This window comes from Macaca fascicularis, chromosome 14 (genome assembly GCF_037993035.2).
Source record: "Macaca fascicularis isolate 582-1 chromosome 14, T2T-MFA8v1.1".
NCBI classification, from domain to species: Eukaryota; Metazoa; Chordata; class Mammalia; order Primates; family Cercopithecidae; genus Macaca; species Macaca fascicularis.
The window spans coordinates 118,057,625-118,083,606 of NC_088388.1; the positions used below are offsets into that span (position 1 = coordinate 118,057,625).

General features: G+C 50.3%; 3 protein-coding genes across 23 annotated transcripts in view; 2 read left to right on the top strand and 1 right to left on the bottom strand.

Moving 5' to 3' along the window:
- Positions 1-861: 861 nt before the first annotated feature.
- On the top strand, positions 862-5,370 carry NHERF4 (NHERF family PDZ scaffold protein 4). 9 transcript variants are annotated; one of them, XM_005579912.5, is made up of 11 exons: positions 862-911; positions 1,323-1,353; positions 1,493-1,566; positions 1,881-2,092; positions 2,678-2,867; positions 2,985-3,121; positions 3,361-3,565; positions 3,776-3,972; positions 4,061-4,288; positions 4,426-4,626; positions 4,884-5,370. In XM_005579912.5, exons 1-11 carry the CDS (start codon positions 896-898, stop codon positions 4,911-4,913), a joined length of 1,521 nt encoding a protein of 506 aa, XP_005579969.3. In that variant the 5' UTR covers positions 862-895; the 3' UTR covers positions 4,914-5,370. The 9 variants fall into 9 exon arrangements, 8 of the variants coding, with proteins under 8 accessions (XP_005579969.3, XP_005579970.3, XP_005579972.3 ...); XM_005579913.5 differs by having other exon boundaries at positions 1,326-1,353; XM_005579915.5 differs by having other exon boundaries at positions 1,326-1,353; positions 2,985-3,079.
- Positions 1,987-11,613, bottom strand: DRC12 (dynein regulatory complex subunit 12 homolog). 10 transcript variants are annotated; one of them, XR_012423787.1, is made up of 7 exons: positions 11,571-11,613; positions 11,200-11,272; positions 10,699-10,773; positions 9,510-9,629; positions 8,566-8,658; positions 6,126-6,324; positions 1,987-2,125 (listed from the first exon to the last, which is right to left on the bottom strand). XR_012423787.1 is itself a non-coding variant. In XM_045370935.3 (7 exons), the coding sequence occupies exons 2-7, from the start codon at positions 11,258-11,260 to the stop codon at positions 5,744-5,746; spliced, it is 606 nt and encodes a 201-aa protein (XP_045226870.2). In that variant the 5' UTR covers positions 11,261-11,272; positions 11,571-11,613; the 3' UTR covers positions 5,683-5,743. The 10 variants fall into 10 exon arrangements, 6 of the variants coding, with proteins under 6 accessions (XP_045226870.2, XP_065385170.1, XP_045226869.2 ...); XR_012423788.1 differs by lacking the exon at positions 1,987-2,125 and adding an exon at positions 5,683-5,867; XR_012423786.1 differs by lacking the exon at positions 1,987-2,125 and adding an exon at positions 5,683-5,872.
- Positions 11,614-20,740: 9,127 nt separating this feature from the next.
- Positions 20,741-25,982, top strand: part of CBL (Cbl proto-oncogene) — a 103,442-nt gene continuing 98,200 nt past the window's right edge. For all 4 annotated transcript variants that reach the window (XM_074015437.1, XM_005579916.5, XM_045370925.3 and 1 more), the window contains exon 1: positions 20,741-21,057. Coding sequence is in view for 2 of the 4 variants with exons in the window: in XM_005579916.5 (XP_005579973.1) it covers positions 20,860-21,057 (198 nt within the window). In the remaining 2 variants the exon portion in view is untranslated. The remainder of the gene's footprint in view (positions 21,058-25,982) is intronic.

Sequence of the window (25,982 nt, forward strand, 5' to 3'; positions counted from 1 at the left end):
GGCTGGGGAGGCCTCACAATTGTGACAGAAGGCACATGAGGAGCAAAGTCACATCTTACATGGCAGCAGGCAAGAGAGTGTGTGCTGGGGAACTCCCCTTTATAAAACCATCAGATCTCATGAGACTTATTCACTCTCATGAAAACAGCACAGGAAAACCTGCCCCTGTGATTCAATTACCTCCCACCGGGTACCTCCCATGACACGAGGGAGTTATGGGAGCTGCAATTCAAGATGAGATTTGGGTAGGGACACAGCCAAACCATACCATGGGCCATAGAATTCTTATCACCCTTTTCACACTTACCCCCCAGGCTGGGAGTTAGTGACCAGCAATATGCCTTTCTCTGCACAGAGGGGCAACGGGGTCAGATTCAGGGTCTCCAGAAAAGTCTTGGGCCCAGGATAGAGTCAGTATGAACTCACACTTTCCCAGAGAATAAGACTAAGCGGGGCATGGTGGCTCACGCCTGTAATCCCAGCACTTTGGGAGGCCGAGGCGGGCAGATCACCTGAGGTTGGGAGTTTGAGACCAGCCTGACAAATACGGAGAAACCCCATCTCTATTAAAAATACAAAATTAGCAGGGTGTGGTGGCACATGCCTGTAATCCCAGCTACTGAGGAGGCTGAGGCAGGAGAATTGCTTGAACCTGGGAGGCAGAGGTTGTGATGAGCCAAGATTGTGCCATTGCACTCCAGCTTGGGCAACAAGAGCTAATCTCTGTCTCAAAAAAAAAAAAAAAAAAAAAAAAAAAGACTCTCACTGCCGTTAACCATTACCCCACTGCTTCCACAGCGTCTTCAAGGAGGCGGGACCTGGGAGGGGATGGGTGGGAGGGTCAGTGACTGGACGAACCTTGTCCCTACCCCAGCACTGGGTTGCTGATCCAGCTATGGAGAAAGCTGCAGGTAGGAGGCCAGGAGAAATCCTCTGCAGGGGACTTTGGGACAGGCAGGGGGCCGACTTGGAGGCTGAAGCTTTGGGACCAGGGCACACTTGATTTTGGGGCTTGGAGCCCTGAGGCAGGTAAACAAGTCAGGAGAAAAGTAGTGAGTTGATATGTCTGTCTTCCTGGTCCACACCCTGTACTGATATGCTCAGATTTATGTGCCAAGGACTTGGGGGGAGGGGAAGGGAGAGGACCGCACAATATTCCTGTGCGTATGGCAGTGAGAAGAGAAGACCCTTTTGGAGCAGAATGGAGGGGGCATGCCCTGAGTTTGGGGGTTCCCCTGAGTCCTTTTAGTTTATGCCAATGGAAGAGGCACATCTGGGGAGAAGAATGTGACTCTCCTCCTCTCACCCACTTCTTTGCCCAGTAGATCTGCAGGACGCAGCCTCGTTAACTCTGTAAGTGCCATGAGGGTTGGGGCAAGGGGAAGAAAGAATCGGAGGCAGGGAAGCGCTTCACTGCCATTAGCACCCAAAGGAGATCCTGGGACCCAAGTCCAGCTGCCAGCTTGTACCTGCTTCCCCTGCCTCCTTGCAGGAAGTTTAAGTTTAACCCAAAGCTGGGCATTGATAATCCTGTCCTCTCACTGGCCGAAGACCACGACCCCTCTGGTAACTCCCTCACCCACTGACAACCATTCCCTTTCCCTGGAGGCACCACAACTCCACACAGCCTCCCATCTCCTTGGTAACCACTCACTCAGTCTCCCTCTGATAACAGCCTTGGTTGGGAGTAGAGATAGGAGGGGCCAGGCGTATTCTCCTGTCCCAGTCCCTCTGCCCATGAAGTGTTCACCCCACCACCCAACACCCAACCAGGCAGAAACTGCTTGTATCAGGACACAGGGTCTGCCAGGCACATGGCGAACCTGTACTTGGGCTGTGCCCTCTCCTCCCCCTTTTCTGCTGCCCACCTCACCCTCCAGATCCCTGGAGCCTGGAGCGGCCTCGCTTCTGCTTGCTGAGCAAAGAGAAGGGCAAGAGTTTTGGCTTCCACCTGCAGCAGGAGCTGGGCAGGGCTGGGCATGTGGTGTGCAGGGTGGACCCAGGCACCTCTGCCCAGCGCCAGGGTCTTCAGGAAGGAGACAGAATCCTGGCGGTGAACAACGATGTTGTGGAACACGAAGACTACGCGGTGGTAAGGCTGTGGTCCGGGAGAGCATGCTAGCACCTCAAAAAGAGAAGCGGGTTGCTCAGTCCCCTGGGCACTATGGCAGCAAGGCACAAGCCTCACTCCCCTACACCCCAGGATTTAGGAGTGCCCAAGTCAGAGGGGTTGGGGAAAGCATCTAGAAAGCTGATTCCCACTGGGCGCAGTGGCTCATGCCTGTAATCCCAGCACTTTGGGAGGCCGAGGCGGGTGGATCACCCAAGGTCAGGAGTTCAAGGCCAGCCTGGGCAACATGGCAAGACCTTGTCTCTACTAAAAATACAGCAATTAGCTGAGCGTGGTGGTGGCGCCTGTATTCGCAGCTACTCGGGAGGCTGAGGCAGGAGAATCACTTGAACCTGGGAGGCGGAGGTTGCAGTGAGCCGAGATTGTGCCATTGCACTCCAGCCTGGGCAACAAGAGCGAAACTCCATCTCAAAAAAAAAAAAAAAAAAAAAAGAAAAGAAAGAAAAAAAGCCTATTCCCATGGCAAAAAAATGTGGATTCCAGGGAGGTCCTGGGGGTTGGCAAGAGGGTCTAGACCAAACCCACGCCCACGTGCCCTCTGTCCAGGTGGTACGCCGCATCCGGGCCAGCGGTCCTCGGGTGTTGCTGACAGTCTTGGCACGGCATGCACATGACGTGGCCCGAGCTCAGCTGGGAGAAGATGCCCACCTCTGTCCCACCCTAGGCCCAGGGGTCCGGCCCCGGCTGTGCCACATAGTGAAAGATGAGGGTGGTTTTGGCTTCGGCGTCACCCATGGTGAGCCCAGAGGGTGCGAGGGGGTGGCAAGGATGAGGGATTTCAGTCCCTGTTCAGGGCAGGCAGGCAACAGACTGGAACTTTTTTTTTTTTTTTTTTTTTTTTTTTGATTTCTAGGCAATCAGGGTCCTTTCTGGTTGGTGCTAAGTACTGGAGGAGCAGCTGAGCGGGCAGGGGTGCCCCCCGGGGCCCGACTGCTGGAAGTGAATGGGGTCAGTGTGGAGAAGCTCACTCACAACCAACTCACCAGGAAGGTGTGGCTGCCTGTCTCCCACTCTCCTCCCCCAGTCTGGGCCTGGGCCCCACCTCGGGAAGACGCCTCCTCCCCTATGCACCTAACCTCCTTATCTGGTCTCCTACCTTGATCACCATCCTGCCCCTCTACAGTTTGTGCCAGGCTCCACTTAGTGCCTGGGAGGAGGGGCTGTGGGGGGAGCATGCCTCTTCTCTCCCTGCCCAGGTGTTATACTGATGCCCTGCTGGGTCCCCACAGCTTTGGCAGAGTGGACAGCAGGTGACCTTGCTGGTGGCAGGGCCAGAGGTGGAGGAACAGTGTCGCCAGCTGGGATTGCCCCTGGCTGCACCCCTGGCAGAGGGCTGGGCACTGCCCAACAAGCCCCGCTGTCTGCACCTAGAGAAAGGGCCCCAGGGTTTTGGGTTCCTGCTCCGGGAGGAAAAGGGCCCTGACGGTCGCCCTGGTGAGTAGGAGCCCTGGGGGTGGTGGGGGAAGGTGGGCCTTGGGGTGGGCACACAAGTGTATATACACCTTTCAGTGCACAGAAGAGGTGTCCCTGTCTGAGCTCTGGCCCTGGGCCGCCTCTTCCTGTTCACTCCGGGGTCAGTCCCCTGGTGTGCACACAGTGGCCTAGGATAGCTGGAGGGGAGCAGTGAGGATGTGTATGCCCCAGGACAGTTCCTGTGGGAAGTGGACCCGGGACTGCCAGCCAAGAAGGCTGGGATGCAGGCTGGGGACCGGCTGGTGGCTGTGGCTGGGGAGAGCGTGGAGGGGCTGGGCCATGAGGAGACAGTGTCCAGGATCCAGGCGCAGGGCTCCTGTGTCTCCCTCATTGTCGTCGACCCTGAGGCTGACCGCTTCTTCAGCATGGTGCGTGCTGAGGGGCAGGGGCTAGGGTTGGGGCAGGAGTGGAGCAGGGCTTGGGTCCAACAGATTTGCTCTACCTGCCACCTTCCAGGTTCGCCTATCCCCACTCCTCTTCTTGGAGAACACAGAGGCTCCCGCCTCTCCCCAGGGCAGCAGCTCAGCCTCACTGGTTGAGACAGAGGTCCCTTCGCTTGAAGACACAGGCGTGCCTTCTGTCCCTCTGGGCTCCCGACAGTGCTTTCTGTACCCTGGGCCTGGTGGCGGCTATGGCTTCCGACTCAGCTGTGTGGCCAGTGGGCCTCGTCTCTTCATCTCCCAGGTGACTGATGCCCCATGCATCTTGGATCCCTTCAATCCTTTGCTGCCTGATCAGTCTTCCTCTTCTTCCCTCCCAGAGCCTTAAGCCAGCAAACTTTCCCCTGGTGTCCCCTGTTCTGCATGCCCCCACACCACCAGGTGACTCCCGGAGGCTCAGCTGCCCGGGCTGGGCTGCAAGTGGGAGATGTGATTCTGGAAGTGAACGGGTATCCTGTTGGGGGAGAGAATGACCTGGAGAGGCTTCAGCAGCTGCCTGAGGCTGAGCCACCCCTCTGCCTGAAGCTGGCAGCCAGGTCTCTGCGGGGCTTGGAAGCCTGGATTCCCACTGGGGCTGCAGAGGTGAGGAAGAAGAAACGGATGGGACTGTGAGTAGTTACAGAGGGCAGGGAGGAGTGAGAAAGAAGGGCAGAGTGGGCGAGGTACAAGGTGAAGCAGTGTGGGGCATGCAGGTTGGGACTTCAGGTTGTGGTAGGTGGGGACAGAAGGACCCGTGAAATAAGCCCCATTCCTGGGCATTGCAGGGCAGGGGTGAGAAAGAAAAAGGAACTCTTCTGGGTGCCACCTGGAATGACCTTCTACCTCCTCTCTCTGCACAGGACTGGGCTCTGGCCTCGGAGCTGCTGTAGAGCACCTCTGCCTGGTACAGACATACCCAGGGGCTACTGTGTCTTCACTCTCCAGCCCGAGGTGGTGGAGGCAGGATTGCTCTCTCTAAGCCAGACTGAAGGAACTCAGGCACCACCCATCACAGGCTGGCCCAGGTGCTCCCCCGCTTCCTGCAGGCCCACCTTCTAGCAGAGGGTGTGGATGGAGGCCTCAGGCAGGTTCCTGAAGGAGTCTGAGGCTCCAGAGGATGTCATATGGGAGTTTGGAGAGCTGTGTCCCAGGGATGAAGGTGTGGCTGTGGGTCTGGCTAGGATTTAAGCCATCTGGACCTTTTCTAGATATGACTCCAGGACACTTGAGTGTAATGCAAAAATGTGGAGACCAGCTATGCCTGCCCGCTGTGGGTGCCTTAGCATTGCCGGAGGGTGGTGCTTGGTCACCGTTGCATTTGTTATAGAAGTGGCCGTTCCCCATAAATCTGACTGCCTGTGTTTGTGTTGGTGGGGGTAAGGGACAGTGGTGTGAAGGGACCAAAAGGGCCTCAGGCTCAAGGGGTGGGATGCGGCTTCTGCAGGAGAAAAGGTGAGACCTGGTCAAATTTCTTTCCTATCACTGAGTCTCAGGGATAATGGGTCAACCCAGAACTGAGATGTCTGCATGAGAGCCACTCCTAAAAATAAACAAAACAAAAGAAAAAAACAACAAAAGAAGAAAACTAAATAAAAATAAAAATAAAAAAGATCCACTCCTCTCTGCCAAAAGGCCAGAGCCCACAGCTCTACTGAGTTCTACATCAAGACACTTTATTGCTGGCGCCTCAGAGAACACTAGAGACTAGGGGCTGATGGCCTCAAAGATCCAGGGCGGTGAGTCCAAACTGGCGTAGCTGCTCCTTGTGCCTGGCATGGAGTCTCAATGCCGTCCCATCCCACTGTGACTTGATGGCTCTCAGCTTGGCCAAGAGCCTGTCCAGACTGTCCTGCAGACATCAATATTTCAGCCCCCAGGAAGAGACAGGGAAGGAGTGAGGGCTGCCCCAGGTTGGTTCGTAAGCTTTCCTTGCCCAGTAGACATGGTTGTATCCCCTCTCTGCCCTCAGGATAGAGCGGGGCTCCCTTGGAGATACGTCTTCTCCTTACCCCTGGGTTGTCAGTCATCACACTAGCTGGGGTTTGTGGGCATGGGGGAGTCCTGGGTACTGGGATGACTGGGATCCAGGAGGTGGTGCTTACCTGTAAGATTTCCTCATACTTTGCCTCCATGTCTGCCACGTGGGTCCGAAGCTGAGACAGGGCCTGGTCCCGCTCTCTTAGAGCTTGTTCAGCCTCTTCCCGGGCAGCCGCAGCTTCCCTTTGGCATGCCTCTGGGGGCAGGCAGGATGAAAGACAGCAGGATGGTGACACTCTATCCTTGACCAGTCTCCAAAGGTATCTGGAAAGGAGACCTTGAATGGGCTCATTCCAGACTCCCCCAGCATCACCAACTTTCCTGCAGTCCCTGTAAAAGCTGAAGCTCCACTGAGGTGTAGCAGAGAATGGTGGGCTTGAGACAGAAGGCTCCAAAGTCGGATTACTACCTAGGTGACCACAGACATGTCTCTTTCTGAGCCTCAGTGTCTTCATCTTTTTATTTATTATTTATTTATTTATTTAGATGGAGTCTCACTCTGTCGCCAGACTGGAGTGCAGTGGCATGATCTCGGCTCACTGCAACCGCCGCCTCCTGGGTTCAAGCAATTCTCCTGCCTCAGCCTCCTGAGTAGCTGGGACTACAGGCACATGCCACCACGCCCAGCTAATTTTTAAATTTTTATTAGAGACAGGGTTTCACCATGTTGGCCAGGATGGTCCCTATCTCTTGACCTCGTGATCCGCCCACCTCAGCCTCCCAGAGTGCTGGGATTACAGGCGTGAGCCACCGCAGCTAGCTGGTGTCTTCATCTTTAAAGAGAGAATGACACATCTCTCAGGGGTATGCTGTGACCTTTAAACACGATGATGGATGACAAAGCACCTAGCTAGTATACAGGAAGTGCTCCGTAAACATTGATTCATTGGCCGGGTGTGATGGCTCACGCCTGTAATCCTAGCACTATGGGAGGCCGGGGAGGGCGGATTACCTGAGATCAGGAGTCCTGGCCAACATGGTGAAACTCCCATCTCTACTAAAAATACAAAAATTAGCCAGGCATGGTGGCACACATCTGTAATCCCAGCTACCCGGGAGGCTGAGGCAGGAGAATGGCTTGAACCTGGGAGGCAGAGGTTGCTGTCAGCCGAGATTGCGCCATTGCACTCCAGCCTGAGCAACCAGAACGAAACTGCGTCTCAAAAAAACAAAACAAAACAAAACAAAAACAAAAAACAACAACAACAAAAACAAAAACAATTGAGTTATTGATTGACTTGGAATTTGAGGTAAAGCAAAGATTAGGAAAGGAACCCAGGGTCTGAATGGCAGATAAGCAGCTCCTGGCCATCTATAGCTAAACCAAAGGCTTTTTTTTTTTTTTTTTTGGTCGGAGTCTTACTCTGTCACCCAGGCTGGAGTGCAGTGGTGCGATCTCGGCTCACTGCAGCCTCCGCGTCCTGGATTCAAGTGATTCTTCTGACTCAGCTTCCCAAGTATCTGAGATTACAGGCACATGCCACCATGCCCGGCTAATTTTTGTAATTTTAGTAGAGACGGCATTTCACCATATTGGCCAGGCTGGTCTCGAACTCCTGGCCTCAAGCAATCCTCTCGCCTTGGCCTCCCAAAGTGCTGGGATTACAGAGGTGAGCCACTGAGCCTGGCTGAAGGCATTTTTAAGGTATGAACACTTTGGGACCAAAATTGTGCAAGACCTCATGTGTCATGCTGAGATATTTCAACATTATTTTGTAAGCAGGAGGCAAGAGAAGAGAAGCAAAGGCTTCCTAGTTTTTAAAAATATTTTTGCTTATTGGGAGTGTTTATTCATTTATTTAGTGAACAGTTATTTAGGACCTACCGGGTGCTAGGTCTTGTAAGTAAATAAGTCAAACATTTTCCCTTAGTTTCGTTGTAGAAATTAGCTAAACTAAAAGGGAATATGTTTTGCTCACAAGAGACATGGCAGTGGTGGGGAGTTAGGTAGGGCTGGACTTGGAGAGGAGGAAATGGGGTGTGACGCCTACCTCTTCTTTTTTATTTTTATTTATTTTTTTGAGACAGAGTTGCTCTGTCGCCCAGGCTGGAGTGCAATGGCGCGATCTCGGCTCACTGCAACCTCTGCCTCCCGGATTCAAGCAATTCTCCTGCCTCAGCCTCCCGAGTAGCTGGGATTACAGGTGTGCGCCACCACATCCGGCTAATTTTTATATTTTTAGTAGAGACAGGGTTTCACCATTTGGCCAGGCTGTTCTCGAACTCCTGACCTCAGGCGATCCGCCCGCCTTGGCCTCCCATAGTGCTGGGATTACAGGCCTGAGCCACTGCGCCTGGCACCTCTTCTTTACTTACAACAGAGATTCTTGGCATCCCGAACCCTCTGCTCCAGTCCTCGGTGGTGGAGGGTCAGTGAAAGTGGGGAAAGTGATCCCAGAGCCCAGGTGGCAGCTTTCTGGAGCAGAGACTTTGAAGTCTGCCCCTTCATGCTGGCCCTTGCTGCAACTCTTGGAGACAAGGGGCTTGGGGGATGGGGAAACCTACCTAGCTGCCCCCGAAGGCCCTTGACTTCTTCCTCCAGCTGCTTGCTGCGGGATTGCATATCCTCCTGCAGGGCATGGCACTGGCGACTCATCTCTGGGGTGGGGGCAGTAGGCCGCCAGGGACCCAGGTCGGAGATGGAGCGATGGAGAAAGGAAATGAAGTTGTGGGTGGGGAAGACTCTACTTGGTCTAGTGGAACAGGAGCACAAAGGCCTTCTTGGTTCTTCTTTTTCTTTTTCTTTTTTTTTTTTTTGAGACGGGGTCTCGCTCTGTCGCCCAGGCTGGAGTGCAGTGGTGCGATCTTGGCTCACTGCAAGCTCCGCCTCCCGGGTTCACCCCCTTCTCCTGCCTCAGTCTCCCGAGTAGCTGGGACTACAGGCACCTGCCACCACACCCGGCTAATTTTTTGCATTTTTAGTAGAGACGGAGTTTCACCATGTTAGCCAGGATGGTCTCGATCTCCTGACCTCGTGATCCGCCCGCCTCGGCCTCCCAAAGTGCTGGGATTACAGGTGTGAGCCACCACTCCCGGCCCATGGTCTTCTTGGTTCTTTTTGTGATTCTGAGAAGCTAGAGACCATGAAAACCTGAGGAAGGGAAAGGAAGCCCAACCCACCTCCCCCACCGTCCAGCTTTGGATGGGGATGCTAGTCCTTCTCCCCTCCCATAGGATGGTTGAGGTGATGGCTATGACTGCATGTGTATCCTACACAGCATCAAGCACATGGCACCAGGCATCCTGGCAGGCCCCTGCCTGGGATCCCAGGAACCTACCTGCCTTTGATTCCTGCAGGATCCTGCCTGATTTGTACTGTTCGGGGAAGACCAAGACCAGGCCTGGCAGTTGGAAGCCCTCCTTGTTTCCCTTCCTTGCATCATCTGACCCTGCTGGTTGTCTTCCTCCAGGCCCCTGTCTCCTGCCCACCTGCTCAACAGACCACACACCTGCATATATGGCCTTCCCTTCACTTCGGGCCCCTTCCAGCTCAGCCTCCACCCTTTGCAGCCTCTGCTTCAGCTGGTCTTCGGAAGCCTTGGCTCGACGGGCTTCATCCCTCCGTACAGCTGTGAGCAGTCCCAGAGCCACTGTCAGGACTGGCTGGGGCCCGCTAAATCAGCCCCCATGAACTTGATGAATTTTGCCCGTCTCTAGAAATCTGGTGGCGGGGCGTCCAGCCTCTTATTCTCTCTCTGGGTTTTGTTGTTTTTGTTTTTTATCCCTAGAGTCTCACAGGCTCCTCATTATTAAGAAGTAAAGACTCTCTCCATGTTCTGCCTATACAAAATAGCTTTCCGGATAGCCCGGCATGGTGGCTCATGCCTGTAATCCCAATATTTTGGGGGGCTTAGGTGGGAGAATTGCTTGAGGCCAGGAGTTTGAGACCTGCCTGGGCAACAGAGTGAGACCTTGTCTCTATAAGAAAAATAAATAGGGCCAGGCGCAGTGGCTCATGCCTGTAATCCCAGCACTTTGGGAGGCCAAGGTGGGAGGATCATGAGGTCAAGAGTTCGAGACCAGCTTGGCCAACATGGTGAAAACCTGTCTCTAATAAGAATACAAAAATTAGCCGGGTGTGGTGGCTGTGTGCCTGTAATCCCAGCTACTTGGGAGGCCGAGGCAGGGGAATCACTTGAGCCTGGGAGGCAGAGGTTGCAGTGAGCCAAGATCGCGCCACTGCACTCCAGCCTGGGCAACAGAGCACAGGACTCTGTCTTAAAAAAAAAGATAGTAAAATAAAATAAAATGAAATAATAAAATAAAATAAATTTTAAAAAAGAAAAATAAATAAATAAATAAATAAAGTAGCTAGGTAGGGTGGTGTGCACCAGCTACTCGTGAAGCTGAGGTGGGAAGATTGTTGGGGTCCAGGAGTTTGAGATTACAGTGAGCTATGATCACACCACTGCAGTCCAGCCTGGGCAATAGAGCAAGATTCTGTCTAAAAAAAAAAAAAGCTTCCTTTATCAACTCTCACTGCCCACCCCTCTCTCATTGTCTTTTTCCACTAGGGGATGGTTAGGGTTCAACTTAGCCCCCCACTGTATCTCCAACTCTCCAATCCCCCAGGATACAGAAATGCCCCATTTCACTTGCCCTGTTGCCCACCCCCATGCCAACTTCTACCCTCCTTACCCAAGTGGTCTCGGAGCAGCTCCTTCTCCAGCACCACCAGCCTGTGCCTGGACTCAGCCTCCACATCTGCACCTGCTGTGGCAAGTGGCAGAGCCTCAGCTCTTCGTGATCTCAGCATTCCTCACTCTCCTTGCGTCCTCGCCCCACACCCTGCACTTTTGCCACAGGAGACCTGAGGACCACTAAATGAGGGATCCATGGTGGCAGAGTCTACTGAAGTCAGCACTGTGTCCTTACCAACCAGCACATAACAGATATGCAAAATACACATGACAAATATATTAGGAAGGCACAAAGCTAGATGGTGCTTAAAGGACAGCGTGAGTGACCATTTCCCCACTTCCTCAGCTCCCTGCATCTGACTTCAAGGACACGAAAGAGGAAGGTCAAGAGAGTTCCATCCTGTCATGTAGAAGGCTGAATTCTCTCTGGAGGAGCTCTGCGTGGTCTTCATGCCAGAACATGGAGAAGCAGGGGGCACCTCCACCCACCATGACTCACCCCAGTTCTTTTTCTTCTGCGCCCCAGATTTCTTCCCTTTTTCTTTGTTTTTAAGTGGCATCTCCTTGCTGTCCTGGGAGAAGGAGGGGACCTTATGTTTAGGTCTGGACACAGGGATGCTTTCCTGACTGAATCAGGAGTCTCAGGGGAGTCTCCTGGTTCTACTCCAAATTTGCATCTCATACTCTTCAGAAAAGTCAGTTCACAGTCTCTTTGGAACCTCAGGCAGGGTTGGGGTCAACGGGGAGGGTGAAGTTTTTTCTCTCAACCAGGCTGACTGTACGGAAGTCACTCCTCACAACTCTCTTTTAGATAAATCCCTGTACCTGCTCCCCTCCCTCTTCCCATCATCCTCAACCCCCTCTTCCTACCTGTAGGATCCTCTCCTGCCAGTGTTGGGGCTCCCTGTGGAGTGACCCACCCGTGGGGAGTGGCAGAGAGAAGGCCCAACTAGCGAGGAGCCTGAGGCGGGGCCTGGGTCCTGGGAGCCAATCCTTGGTGGCAAATTTCTCTTGAGGGCAGGACTGAGGGCTGGAAGGTTGGGTTTCGGGAGGCTGTATGTTGTCCAGGCAACTGGGAAACATGGAGTTGGTAGGAAGGTGGAATGGGCTAAATCAGCTCACAAAGCTTAAAATATCAAGGTCTCAAAGGGTCAGTTCTTTCCTTATCCCAAAACCCTAAGTATAGTTTGAAAAGAAAGGGCTTTGGAGGCCGATTGGTTATGATTCATTGCCACGTAGACATGGCCTGCAATTTGGAGACTTCCAAATTCAGATGTACACATCTGAGATAATATGTTGTGCTGATACAGAGGAAAAGGACTGACAGTAGCCATGTTGGACAATTGACATCCCGAGGTCCCATCAGCAAAATGACATTAGTAGGTTTAAAACTGAAGATCTAAGCTGGGGGCGGTGGCTCATGCCTATAATCCCAACATTTTCAGAAGCTGAGGCAGGAGGATTACTTGAGGCCAGGAGTTCAAGACCAGCCTGGACAACACAGTGAGACCTCATTTCTACAAAAAATTAAAAAATTAGCCTGGCAGGGTGGTGCACACCTGTTAGTCTCAGCTACTCGGGAGGCTGAAGCAGGAGAACCACTTGAGCCTGGGAGGTTGAGGCAGCAGTGAGCTATGATTGCACCACTGCACTCCAGCCTGGATGACAGAGGGAGACCCTGTCTCAAACAAACAAACAAACAAACAAACAAAAACCCCAAACCACTGAAGATCCTCTTCAGTACACTGTGGAATGAGGGTAATAAGTACAGGAATAGGTAGTCGAGGGCGTTTCCCACTTCAGAGAAATGAGACACAAAGGAACAGCAGACCCATGGACTCTAGGGTACTGACCTAGAGGGATGCAAGTGTGCAGGAAAGTGCTCAGGTTAGAGACAAGACATTTGAGTTTGAGTCCCAACTGTGGATATGTAAACTGAGGCAAGCCATTTGACTTTGCTCAGCATCAGTTTCCTGATCTTTAAATGTTTGATTTTGTAGCTCTTGAAAAGCCTGTGTTTTAGCTAGGTGTTTACATGGCTATCTTCTCTCCTAGTTACTTAATCTATTGCTACATTTCCCCATTCCCTTGTGTGGTTGATTTTCAGACAGGTGTTGAGACATTGCTTTGTGAGGCTCCCTGCAGCATAGAGTTGGTTGGGGCTCCCTCTAGTGGACTTGTTTGACCTTCTCCTGAGTTTCCCACATTTTTGCTTTTAAATTATTTACTGGGCAATACTGGGGGTGACTCCCTTTGGGGATACTTCTTAGTGTCCTGCTGGAGCCAGGAGTGGCTGGAATAATTAATGTGGGGGAGAGAGTATGACAGGTGGCCCTCCCTTGTCAGGCAGCCTTCACTCTCCCTGCAGCTCTGTGCTATCCTGAGGCTTGCCATCTATCTGCCACTTGGATCTCTGGGCACCATACTGGTTAGAGTGAAAACAGCAGACACTTCAGGGCTTTTCTCCTTTTGGATTAGGGGACCTGCAGACCGTTTCTTTAGGTTTTTTGTTTGTTTGTTTTGTTTTTGTTTTTGTTTTGAGACAGCGTCTCGCTCTGTTGCCCAGGCTGGAGTGCAGTGGCACGATCTCGGCTCACTGCAAGCTCCACCTCCCGGGTTCATGCTGCGACTGCAGGCATCCACCACCACGCCCCGCTAATTTTTTTGTATTTTTAGTAGAGATGGGGTTTCACTGTGTTAGCCAGGATGGACTCGATCTCCTGACCTCGTGATCCACCCGCCTCGGCCTCCCAAAATTCTGGGATTACAGGCGTGAGCCACCGCGCCTGGCATTTTTTTTTTCTCAGTGTCTCTCTCTGTCACCCAGGCTGGAGTGCAGTGGCATGATCACGGCTCACTGCAGCCTCAGCCTCTCCAGGCTCTGGTGATCTTCCCACCTCAACCTCCTGAGTAGCCGGGACTATAGGCGCATGCCACCACACCTGGCTAATTTTTATATTTTTTGTAGAGACGGGGTTTACCATATTGGCCAGCATGGTCTTGAACTCCTGGCCTCAAGTGATCTGCCTGCCTTGGCCTCCCAAGTTTCTTGGATTACAGGCGTGAGCCACTGCACCAGGCTATCTTTTTTTTTCAGACAGAGTCTTGTTCTGTCACCAGGCTGGAGTACAGTGATGTGATCTCGGCTCACTGCAACCTCCACCTCCTGGGTTCAAGCAATTCTCTGCCTCAGCCTCCCGAGTAGCTGGGATTACAGGCACCCACCACCACGCCTGGCTAATTTTTGTATTTTTAGTAGAGATGGGGTTTCACCATCTTGGCCAGGTTGGTCTTGAACTCCTGACCTCGTGATCCACCTGCCTCAGCCTCCCAAAGTGCTGGGATTACAGGCATGAGCCACTGCGCCTGGCCTTCTTTCTTTAGGTACTTCTCTTCAACTCTGTCACCCTCAATATTTTTGGTCCATTGCCTATTGTCAGGAGCAGATCTGTAGAAATAGCCACAAGAGGCTGGGCATGGTGACTCATGCCTGTTATCCCAGCACTTTGGGAGGCTGAGGTGGGCAGATCATGAGGTCAGGAGTTCGAGACCAGCCTGGCCAACATTATTAAACCCTTTCTCTACTGAAAAATACAAAAATTAGCTGGGCATGGTGGTGTGCGCCTGTAATCCCAGCTACTTGGGAGGCTGAGGCAGGAGAATCGCTTGAACCCAGGAGGTAGAGGTTGTGGTGAGCCAAGATCACGCCACTGCATTCCAGCCTGGGCAACCAGAGCAAAACTCTGTCTAAAAAAAACCCGTGGTCTCTGCAACCCCTTATTGTGATCCAGACATTCCTTTCTATTGATTCCAGATCTTTAGATAATAACTCTTTCAAGCAATTGTCAATTGGAAAATCTCTGAATTCACTTATGACCCGGAACCTAATTCTAACCCTAATTCCCTTACCCACTTCCTCACTTCCAGTTGTCCTGCCTTTCTAGACCGAACCAATGTACATCTTACATGTATTGATTGATGTCTTATGTTTTCTTAAAATGTATAAAGCAAGCCGGCGCAGTGGCTCACGCCTGTCATCCCAGCACTTTGCGAGGCCAAGGCAGGTGGATCACCTGAGGTCAGGAGTTCAAGACCAGCGTGACCAACATGGTGAAGCCCTGTCTCTACTACAAATACAAAAAATTAGCCGAGCATTTTGGTGGGTGCCTGTAATCCCAGCTACTTGGGAGGCTGAGGCAGGAGAATCTCTTGAGCCCGGGAGGCGGAGGTTGCAGGGAGCCGATATTGCGCCATTGCACTCCAGCCTGGGCAACAAGAGTGCAATTCCGTCTGAAAAAAAACAAAGATGCAAAAAGCCAAATTGTAGCCTGTTCACCTTCAGCACTTGTCAGGATCTCCTGAGAGTTGTGTCACGGGCCATTGGTCACTCATATTTGGCTCAGAATAAATCTCTTCAAATATTTTACAGAGTTTGACTCTTTTCTTTGACATGAGACTAATGTTAATAAGTTCTGATAGCCCACTACCATCAGACCAGCTTCTTCTAATCTTGAGCATGTTTTTCATTTATTCTCCCTCCACCACCTCCTTCTCCTGTGCTGTAATGCAGTGGGGGTTCCTGTCCCTGTCCTCCTCATCTAGAAGCCTGTTTGGGAGGTTTTTCTTTTTTTTTTTTTTTTTTGAGACGGAGTCTCGCTTTGTCGCCCAGGCTGGAGTGCAGTGGCCGGATCTCAGCTCACTGCAAGCTCCGCCTCCCGGGTTCACGCCATTCTCCTGCCTCAGCCTCCCGAGCAGCTGGGACTACAGGCGCCCACCACCTCGCCCGGCTAGTTTCTTTTTTTTTTGTATTTTTTAGTAGAGACGGGGTTTCACCGGGTTAGCAAGGATGGTCTCGATCTCCTGACCTCGTGATCCGCCCGTCTCGGCCTCCCAAAGTGCTGGGATTACAGGCTTGAGCCACCGCGCCCGGCCTGGGAGGTTTTTCTTTCTTTCTTTTTTTTTTTTTTTTGAGACAGTCTCACTCTGTGGCCCATGCTGGAGTGCAGTGGTGTGATCTCAGCTCACTGCAACCTCTGCTTCCTGGGTTCAAGAGATTCTTGTGCCTCAGTCTCCAGAGTAGCTGGGATTACAGGCATGTGCCACCACATTCAGCTAATTTTTGTATTTTTAGTAGAGATGGGGTTTCACCATGTTGGCCAGGCTGGTCTGGAACTCCCAATCTCAGGTGATCTGCTTGCTTTGGTCTCCAAGTGTCAGGGTTGTGTGAACCCGAGCAACTCCATCTTGAAGAGGAGCTGGGTAAAATGAGGCTGAGAACTACTGGGCTGCATTCCCAGAAGGTTAAGGCATTCTAAGTCATAGGATGAGATAGAAGGTTGGCACAGATACAGATCATAAAAACCTTGCTGATAAAACAGGTCGCAGTAAAGGAGCTGGCCAAAACCCACCAAAACCAAGATGGTGACGAGAGTGACCTCTGGTCGTCCTCACTGCTACACTCCCACCAGCGCCATGACAGTTTACAAATGCCATGGCAACATCAGGAAGTTACCCTGTATGGTGTAAAAAGGGGAGGCATGAATAATCCACCCCTTGTTTAGCATCTCATCAAGAAATAACCATAAAAATGGTTATGTCTATGGAGTCACCATTCTTCTGTTCCAACACTTTCCTAATAAACTTGTTTTCACTTTACTCTAGAGTCGCCCTGAATTCTTTCTTGTGTGAGATCCAAGAACGGTCTCTTAGGATCTGGATCGGGACCCCTTTCCTGTGACAAAAGTGCTGGGATTGCAGGCATGAGCCACTGAGCTTGGCAAATTTTTTGCATTTTTTACAGAGACAGGGTTTCCCTATGTTGCCCATCCTGGTCTCGAACTCCTGGTCTCAAGCAATCCATCTGCCTCAGCCTCCCAAAGTGTTGGGACTACAGGCAGGAGCTACCTTGCTTGGTTGGAAACTTTTTTTTCCGTGGAATGATTAGTGTCCCCATTACTTGTTGATGTAAAGGAAAAGACTGGCACAAATTTAAGCAGAGAGTTTACTTGGGCCAAGTTTGAGGACAGCAATCCAGGAGCATAGATTCAAGTTGCCCTTGACAATAGGCTTAGATTAGTAGCAGTTACAAGTGTGTGTGTGTGGGTTTTTTTTTTTTTTTTTTTTTGAGATGGAGTTTCACTCTTGTTGCCCAGGCTGGAATGCAGTGGCACAATCTTGGCTCACTGCAACCTCTGCCTCCCGGTTCAAGTGATTCTCCTGCCTCAGCCTCCCGAGTAGCTGAGATTACAGGCTCCCACCACCAAGTCTGGCTGATTTTTTGTATTTTTAATAGAGACAGCATTTCACCATCTTGGCCAGGCTGGTCTTGAACTACTGATCTCGTGATCCGCCTCCCAAAGTGCTGAGATTACAGGCGTGAGCCACCAGGCCCGGCCAACAAGTCTTTTTTTTTTTTTTTTTTTTGAGACGGAGTCTCGCTCTGTCGCCCAGGCTGGAGTGCAGTGGTGCGATCTCGGCTCATGCAAGCTCCACCTCCCGGGTTCACGCCATTCTCCTGCCTCAGCCTCCTGACAAGTGTCTTTTTAAAGGAAAAAAGAGGCCAGGTGTGGTGGCTCATGCCTATAATCTTAGCACTTTGGGAGGCCCAGGCGGGAGGATCACTTGAGGCCAGGAGTTTAAGATCAGCCTGGGCAACCTGAGACCACCACCACCCCACCGAAAATAAATAAATAAATAAACAAACAAATGCAAAGAAGAGGCAGTTCCTAAACTGTCTGCTAATCATTTGCATTAACATAGCGTAAGGTATTTGATTGGCTGTACGTTGTATTCCAGGAACATGAAGATGATGGGTGAGGCAGCTAGTCAGGGACCAAATGCCTTTAAACCACTGCCCCCAGGCATGGGTCGGGGGTTTGTGACTGAAGTCCCATACTCATGTTTCTCTGGGCCTGATAATTTTGCATACCTCACACAGTTCAGACAGTTTTGAGCTACTTTTCTTTTCTCATCCTGATGCATAGAATGACATTAGAATAGAGATTGCAGAATATAAGCAACTATACCCCAGAAGAGAATGTAGTTTACAAATACGTTCAGTCAATGGACTTTCCTTTTTTTCTTTTGAGACAAAGTCTCGCTCTGTGCCCAGGCTGAAGTGGAGTGGTGCGATCTCGGATCACTGCAACCTCCGCCTCCCAGGTTCAAGGCATTCTCCTGTTTCAGCCTCCAGAGTAGCTGGGATTACAGGTGCCCGCCACCACGCCTGGCTACTTTTTGTATTCTAGCAGAGATGGGGTTTCGCCATGTTGGTCAGGTTGGTCTCAAACTCCCGATCTCGAGTGATCCGCCAGCCTCGGCCTCCCAATGTGTTGGGATTATAGGCGTGAGCCACCATGCTCGGCTCAGTCAATGGACTTTCAGGTGCGGAATGAGGATGTGGTTTGGGGTGAAGGTGAAGTGGGATAAGAAAAAGGCTACATGTTACACGATGTGATGCAGGATGAACCAACTCTAGCATAATCTGGAATGGGAATGACATTGTGATCAACAGTCCAATCCCCTCTCTTGTACGTTTTCTAAAACAAGTCAAATAAAAATTGTGGCCTGGCGTGGTGGCTCGCGCCACGCCCAGCTAATTTTTTTTTTTTTTTGGAAAAAAAAAAAGGTAAGAAAAGGGCAATCTTCCTTTTCTTATTAACCTTACTTTATTTATTCTTTTTTTTTTTTTTTGACAGAGTTTCACTCTCGTTGCCCAGGCTGGAGTGCAGTGGCACAATCTCGGCTCACTGCAACCTCTGGCTCCCGGGTTCAAGTGATTCTCCTGCCTCAGTCTCCCGAGTAGCTGGGATTACAGGTGCCCGCCACTAAACCCAGCTAATTTTTGTATTTTTAGTAAAGACGAGATTTCACCATGTTGGCCAAGCTGGTCTCCAACTCCTGACCTGAGGTGATCCGCCCCCCTCGGCCTCACAAGGTGCTGGGATTACAGGCATGAGCCACTGCACTGGGCTGAATGGATTGGATTTTAAAGCACACTTCAGGCAGAGGGAATAAGGGAACTGTCTGAGTAATGGTGATGAAGAAAGAAAGAATTGCGGTGGTGCGGTGGTCATGCCTGTGATTCTCAGCACTTTGGGAGGCCGAGGAGGGCGGATCACCTCAGGTCAGGAATTGGAGGTCATGTCAGCTTGGCCAACACTGTGAAATCTCGTCTTTACTAAAAATACAAAAATTAATCAGGCATGGTGGCAGGCACCTGTAATCCCAGCTACTCGGTGGGCAGCGGTTGCATTCAGTTGAGATTGTGCTACTGCGCTCCAGCCTGGGTGACAGAGAGAGACTCTGTCTCAAAATAAAAATAAATAAATAAATAAATAAATAAATAAAAAGAATTGTATTTGATGACTTGGTGAGTCAGTTAGCATAAGACATGTGTACCAGGGAGTAGTATAAAACTACAAGTTTGTTTAGCTTGGAGTTAGAGCAACTTGATTGTCGATTTTATTCCAGAGGCAATGGGAAGTGTTTAAAGTTTGTGATGCTGTCTGAACTACACTATAGGAAGCCTATGGTGGCAGGATGAATTGAAGGCAGAGGAAAAGGTTTCAACAGTCCAGGGAAAAGAAAAGGAGGACCTGCAACTAGGTGTTGGCACTAAGGATGGAGCTTTGCCTAGATTTTCCCTTCATAGATTCTTCTCTTCCTGAATGGAAACTGATAAAAGGAAATTCTTCTGATAGTAAATTATGTTGACTCCAAAATCAATTCTAGATAAAGGCGATTAAATTGCAAACCCAGGATGTCTGGCTGAAAGGTCCCTGCATTCAAAGATATTTTCCCCTTTACAGGAGCACCTGATAAATATAGCTCACTAATCCTTTGTGCTTTGTGGAAGAGCCTGGAGGGGGATCGAAGGCGGAACTAATACTTACTGACACACCTGGGTCTGCAAACTCCCAAAACCGAGGCTCAGAATTAGTAAATTAGGGCAGGGCACTTCCTTCTTTGGAAGGGAAGTTCCTATTTTCAAAGTTCTTCCAACGGAACTTTTACATTAGAGAAGTGTAATTGACCGAGAAGTGGAAGTGACCGGGAACAGCATTTCTGTTCCCTGGGCGGGAGACAGAACCCCCTCGGGCAGAGCCAGTAGCAGGTCAGCTTCTGAGGGGGCCCTCATGCTGGCGGCGCGGACCTGTGGTGCAATGCTCCGAATAGGAGAATCTTAAATACATGTTTGAGACTCAATTCCCAGAAACGTAACTAGTCTTCACGAGCCAAAAAAAAAAAAAGGAAGTACTTTCTTTTCAAGAGGTCAAAGGGCCTGGAAGAAGAGCTACTGGCTTGAGTGTCTCAAGCCTTGCTGGGGGCCTAATCCGGCTGGAACAGGCCGCAGCATTCATATTCCTGTCCTTGGTCGTGTCTTAATGAAGACTTGAATAAGGGGTGGAGAAATAACTTTCCTTTTTCTCCCACCATCCTCCCACAGTGTAAATAAGCAAATAACTCGAATCTCCATTTCGTCATTTGTCAGGCGTGGGGAAAGACTTGACATCAAGACTTCCATTCCATCGCCACCTGTCTTAATTTAAACATTCCCATGACCCACTCCAGAAGCGCCAACCTCCCGCCCACAAGGAGCATGGAAGTCTCGGTTTCTGACTACTGCGCAGACTCCACCTTGGACCTACCCCCACCTCCAATCCCCCGCCGCTCCTTTCCCCGTTTCTCCAGCAGAGGGCGCAGGCCCGAAGGTTCCGCCGGCCCCGCCCCAGCCTGGCCCCGCCCCACCTCCGGCGTAGGGGCGGGGGAGACGGGCACGGAAACCTCGCTGCGGCGTTCCGGGAGTTGTGGGCACGCTGGCTGCTCGGAGCCGGTGGCCCGGGGGTCGTCGCTGCGCAGTCTGGCCGCGGCCGGCCGCTTCCCCGAGCTCACCAGTAAGCCGGTCCGCCTCCGGGACGCGCGCCCCGCCCGCCTCGGGCTCGCGCGCTCGGAAGGGGCGCGTCCCGCGCTCTCCCGGCACCGCCCACTCCCCTCCCCACGGCCGCTCCTCCCTCAGCCCGGATAGCCGGCAGCGGCGGCGGCGGCGGCGGCGGCGGCGGCGGCCGGGAGAGGCCCCTCCTTCAAGCCCTGCTTCTCTCCCTCGCTCGCAGTCCAGCCGAGCCGGCGGACCCGCCTGGGCTCCGACCCTGCCCAGGCCATGGCCGGCAACGTGAAGAAGAGCTCTGGGGCCGGGGGCGGCGGCGGCTCCGGGGGCTCGGGCTCGGGTGGCCTGATTGGGCTCATGAAGGACGCCTTCCAGCCGCACCACCACCACCACCACCACCACCTCAGCCCCCACCCGCCGGGGACCGTAGACAAGAAGATGGTGGAGAAGTGCTGGAAGCTCATGGACAAGGTGAAAGGCCTGCGGAGCGCCCGCTGTTGCAGGGTGGGCGTGGGCGGAGGGCCGCGGGGTGGGGAACGAGCGGACGGAGGAAGCGGGGGAGGGGACGTGTCTGGTGAAGCCGGGGAGGCGCGGAGCCGGGGTGACCGGCCGGGGGATGGGGGGCGTGGGGGCGGGGACGAGGCCGGGAGGGTGGGGGGCGGCGTGGGGGAGGGGCTGCCGTTGGGAGTCGGGGAACGCTGGGGTGCCGCGTTTGGGGTAGCCAGACAAAGATGGAGTGGGGGCTGGGGCGAAGGTTAACTGGGAAGCCAGTGGGGCGGAAGTATAATGGGGGGTGCGGAGTTTGGGGCTCTGTGCAGGGTGTAGGGATGTAGGTCACGGAATTGGCCTGGGAGGTTAGCAGGGAGGGCGTGAGGAAGAGTGTTTGATTTACCGGCTGGGGCTCTTGGCTGGGGCTCTTGGCTGGGTGAGATCTAACCAGGGAATTAGGTTCCTGGGCTCTGATTGAGGAACCTGGCTGGGGTCAGGACAGCTCCGCAGGGAAGCTGTGCTCTGGGTGAGAGTATAGTGCCTTCTCATTAAGATGTAACCCGAAGATAAAAGACATAGGGATGTTTAAGTGGGGCAAGGAAATAACTTTCCTCCACATCTAGCGCCAGCTCAAGTTTTTTGTTACCCTCAGAAACACTGGATTTGATCCATTGCTGGTGCTGAGATATGCACTGATTAAACCACAAGTTCTGGTTAGAACTATTATCTTCTGAAAGATGGACTGGCTGAGCCTGTTAAGCAGCAGCAGATTCTGACTTCTTAATAACTTCCTCCCTACTACACCGCTTGAGCTGGGTTCTTTTTTTCTGGTAACGGTTCTGACTCCTTATTACAGGTCCTGACTTTAAACTTGTTCGATGAGCTTCTTTGATTACGCTTGTTTGTTTGTTTTTTGCAAATGCGAACAAAAATAACTCCTTTATATTTAGCCAGTAAGTTTGTCATTTGGGAGACTTTTACTTCCTTATAGTTGTTTCTATATAATGAAATGTAGTTAGTCTCAAGTAATTAAGTGTTTAAGCAGTCAGACGCTTTGGTAGAATTCAGTACGTTTTCTTGGTATTTTTCATATTCATTAATTACTTTGGCAAAATTCATATTGCGCATGAAAAGTGATTAGAAGTATCTGGCACGTTCTAACAGAATGGTGTTATTTCCTCCAGGGTAAAATTTGGTTTTCTTTGGTTCCTCTCTGGGCCTCGGTTCCTCTTCTGTAAAGTTCTTCATGGGGTGTTTTGGACTAGAAACCGCTAATACAATGATTATGAAGCGCTTAGCCAATGTAATGTGCAATTCAAATGCCTAATAAGTCCTGTGTGTGAATTAACACTCCTGTAGTGCGTGCCAGTGGTTTCATAGCTACCTTTTTAGGGCTGGTTTTTCTCATGTTAAATAATTGGTATTGTAATTAATGACACAAGTATTTGTGTGTTGATTATATTGGTGGTGTAGTACTAATTTTATTATTAGAAATTATAATAAAATCCTTACAGAAAGTTTAGGTGCGTAAAGGAAACTTTAAATGTGTCGCCTCTTTTAAAAAAAGCGCATTGGAGGTATTCAAATGCTGAAGTTTGTTAGTTTGCTTTTTAGGGATATATCGTTAAGGACTAAAAAATTTCCTCTGGCATAGAAAAAAATACCTTTATAATGAGTGTCTCGTATCAGACATGTGGGTGCAGTACAATCAAAATTGTACTGATTAGTGACCCCTGCTTAAGAATAATCTCTTTATTAAAGAGATTCTGTATTCTGTTTTTTTTTTTTTTTCTTGAGATGAAGTGTCTGCTCCTGTTACCCACTGGGCCCGGCCCTCTATTCTAAAAGAATAAGAATATTCTGTATTCTTATTAAAGTGTTTCTGTAAATACAGAGTAAGATATAGGTAGTCCTATTCTACAAGGTAGCCCAAATAAAATCCTCCCTTAAGTCTTACTCCTTCATCTATTTAAAGTATGTGTATTGAATTTTGATTTATTCAGCAGAATGTTTAATTATTTGGGAAGAATAAAGAGGACTCAAAGTTTCGACTCAAATTGCTTTTCAGGTTTGATAGTTTCACAGAAAGTAGGCTTCTAGCTTTTCCATTCCAGTGTAGGGAGAGGGATGTTTTATTTTTGTATTACTTGCCTCAGAGGTTGGTTTTAGTACTATCTCCTCCCCCTGTATCACATATTTCTAGTTGCTCTGAAAACGTAGTATTTTCTGATGTGTCAGTCTGATAGGTTTATGCTGCTTTCCAGATCTTTGAATACCTCTGTGATGTTACTAGATTGCACCATCTCTTTTACCCTTGATGTTTTGAGCGTAAGGTTTACTCTTTTTTCACTTTATTTTTATTGTTGAAAGTCTTAAATGTGTCACCACACCTGGACTTCAGGTGCTATAAGTGGTGAAGAACCTACTGTCAAATCCACAGATGTCCCACACATTTATTTCTTTTTAACAAAATTTTTGGGCCAGGTCCCATGGTTCACACCTGTAATCCCAGCATTTTGGGAGGCCGAGGTGGGCAGATCACTTGAAGTCAGGAGCTCCAGACCAGCTCTGTCAACATGGTGAAACCCTGCCTGTACTAAAAAATACAAGAATTAGCCAGGCGTGGTGGCAGACGCCTGTAATCCCAGCTACTTGGGAGGCTGAGACAGGAGAATCCCTTGAACCTGGGGCAGAGATTGCAGTGAGCCAAGATCATCGTACCACTGCACTCTAGCCTGAGCTACAGAGCGAGACTCGGTCTCAAAAAAAAAAAAAGAAAAAAAAAAGTCTGTTTAATTCCTTTGAATGACACACATTTAGTTCTTTTTTTTAAATTTAAATTTTAATTTTTTGAGACGGAGTTTCACTCTTACTGCACAGGCTGGATGCAATGACACGATCTCAGCTCACCGCGACCTCCGCCTGCTAGGTTCAAGTGATTCTCTCCTGCCTCAACCTCCTGAGTAGCTGGGATTACAGGCATGTACCACCATGCCCAACTGATTTTTTTTCTTTTTTTTCCTGTTTTCAGTAGAGACAGGGTTTCTCCATGTTGGTCAGACTGGTCTCGAACTCGCGACCTCAGGTGATCTGCCCCCCTCGGCCTCCCAAAGTGCTGGGATTACAGGTGTGAGCCACCACGCCTGGCCATACACACATTTAGTTCTAAGTCACCATCTCATACCTGTTTTATCTTTGTTGTTGAAGCTGGATGAATATTATTCCAGCCAACTCTTAATCAGTTTATTGAATTAGCACTGGGAACTGTTAGTCTCTTTCCTTCCCCCAATATGGGATCTATACAGATGGAAAAATTGGCATAAGACATGGGTTCTGGTTAACATAGGCCCGATTTCCTAATCCATTATGGAACTTAAACTTACTATTGGAAAAATGTTTGTGCTAGAATGCTTGTTATTAAACTAAAGTTAGACAGAGCCTCTGGTTTTCTTTTTGCCACCCCAGGATATTGTAATAAACATGTGCATAAGTACTTCTATGCGAAGAAAGTCGCTAGTAAGCCAAAAGACAGTTGGGCAGAGAGGAGAGGAGTGGGAAGTGAAGAGAAAAAGTCACCTAAATTGGCCTTAAACGTATGCCGGGCTCACACCTGTAATCCCAGCACTTTGAGAGGATGAGGTAGGTAGATCATTTGATCCCAGCTTGAGCCCAGGAATTCCAGATCAGCCTGGGCAACATGGCGAAACCCTGTCTCTGCAAAAAATACACATGTTGGCCAGGCATGGTGGTACCTTCCTCTAAGTTTGAGCTGCTAGGGATGATAGCTTGAGCCTAGGAGATCGAGGCTGCAATGAGTTGTTGAGCGAGCCACTGCACTCCAGCCTGGGGAACAGAGTGAGACCCTGTCTCAAAAATAAGTAAATTGCTTTAAATGTAAATTTAGAAGTATCAAAGTGTTTAATTTGATAAGAGAGTTTATTTATTTATTTGCTCTGTCACCCAGGCTGGAGTGCAGTGGCACGTTCTCAGCTCACTGTTTCCTCCACCTCCCAGGTTCAAATGATTCTCGTGTCTCAGCCACTGAGTAGCTGGGATTACAGGCATGCGCCACCATACCTGGCTAATTTTTCTATTTTTATTTTTTACTAGAGACAGATTTTCACCATGTTGGCCAGGCTGCTCTCGAACTCCTGGCCTCAGTTGATCTGCCCAACTCAGCCTCCCAAAGTGCTGAGATAACAGGCATGAGCCACCATGCCTGGCTCAATTTAGTAAGAGACTTTACATTCCATTATGAAATAGAACAGAGGTTGGCAAACTTTTTCTGAAAAGGGAGGTTTCAGAGCCATTGTAAATACCGTAATCCTCCATTATCCTAGGGGATATGTTCAAGACACCCAGTGGATGCCTGAAAACCCTGGATAGTACTGAACCCTGTACATATACTATGTTTTTCCTATACATACGTACCTATGATAAAGCTTAGTTTATAAATTAGGCACAGTAAGAGATTAACAACAACAATAATGAAAGAGTACAATTACAAAATACACTGTAGTAAAAGTTATGTAAATGTGGTCTCTCAAAATATCTTATTGTAGGCTGGGCGTGGTGGCTTATGTCTGTAATGCCAGCACTTTGGGAGGCCGAGGCAAGTGGATCACCTGAGGTCAAGAGTTCGAGACCAGCCTGACCAAAAAGGTGAAATCCTGTCTCTACTAAAAATACAAAAATTAGCTGGGTATGGTGGTGGGTGCCTGTAATCCCAGCTACTTGCGGGGCTGAGGCAGGAGAATTGCTTGAACCTGGGAGGCAGAGGTTGCGGTAAGCTGAGACTGCTCCATTGTACTCCAGCCTGGGCAGCAAGAGTGAAACTCCGTCTCAAAACAACAACAAAAAATCTTATTGTATGGTACTGCAGGTAATGGTAACCTTAGATATGGGGA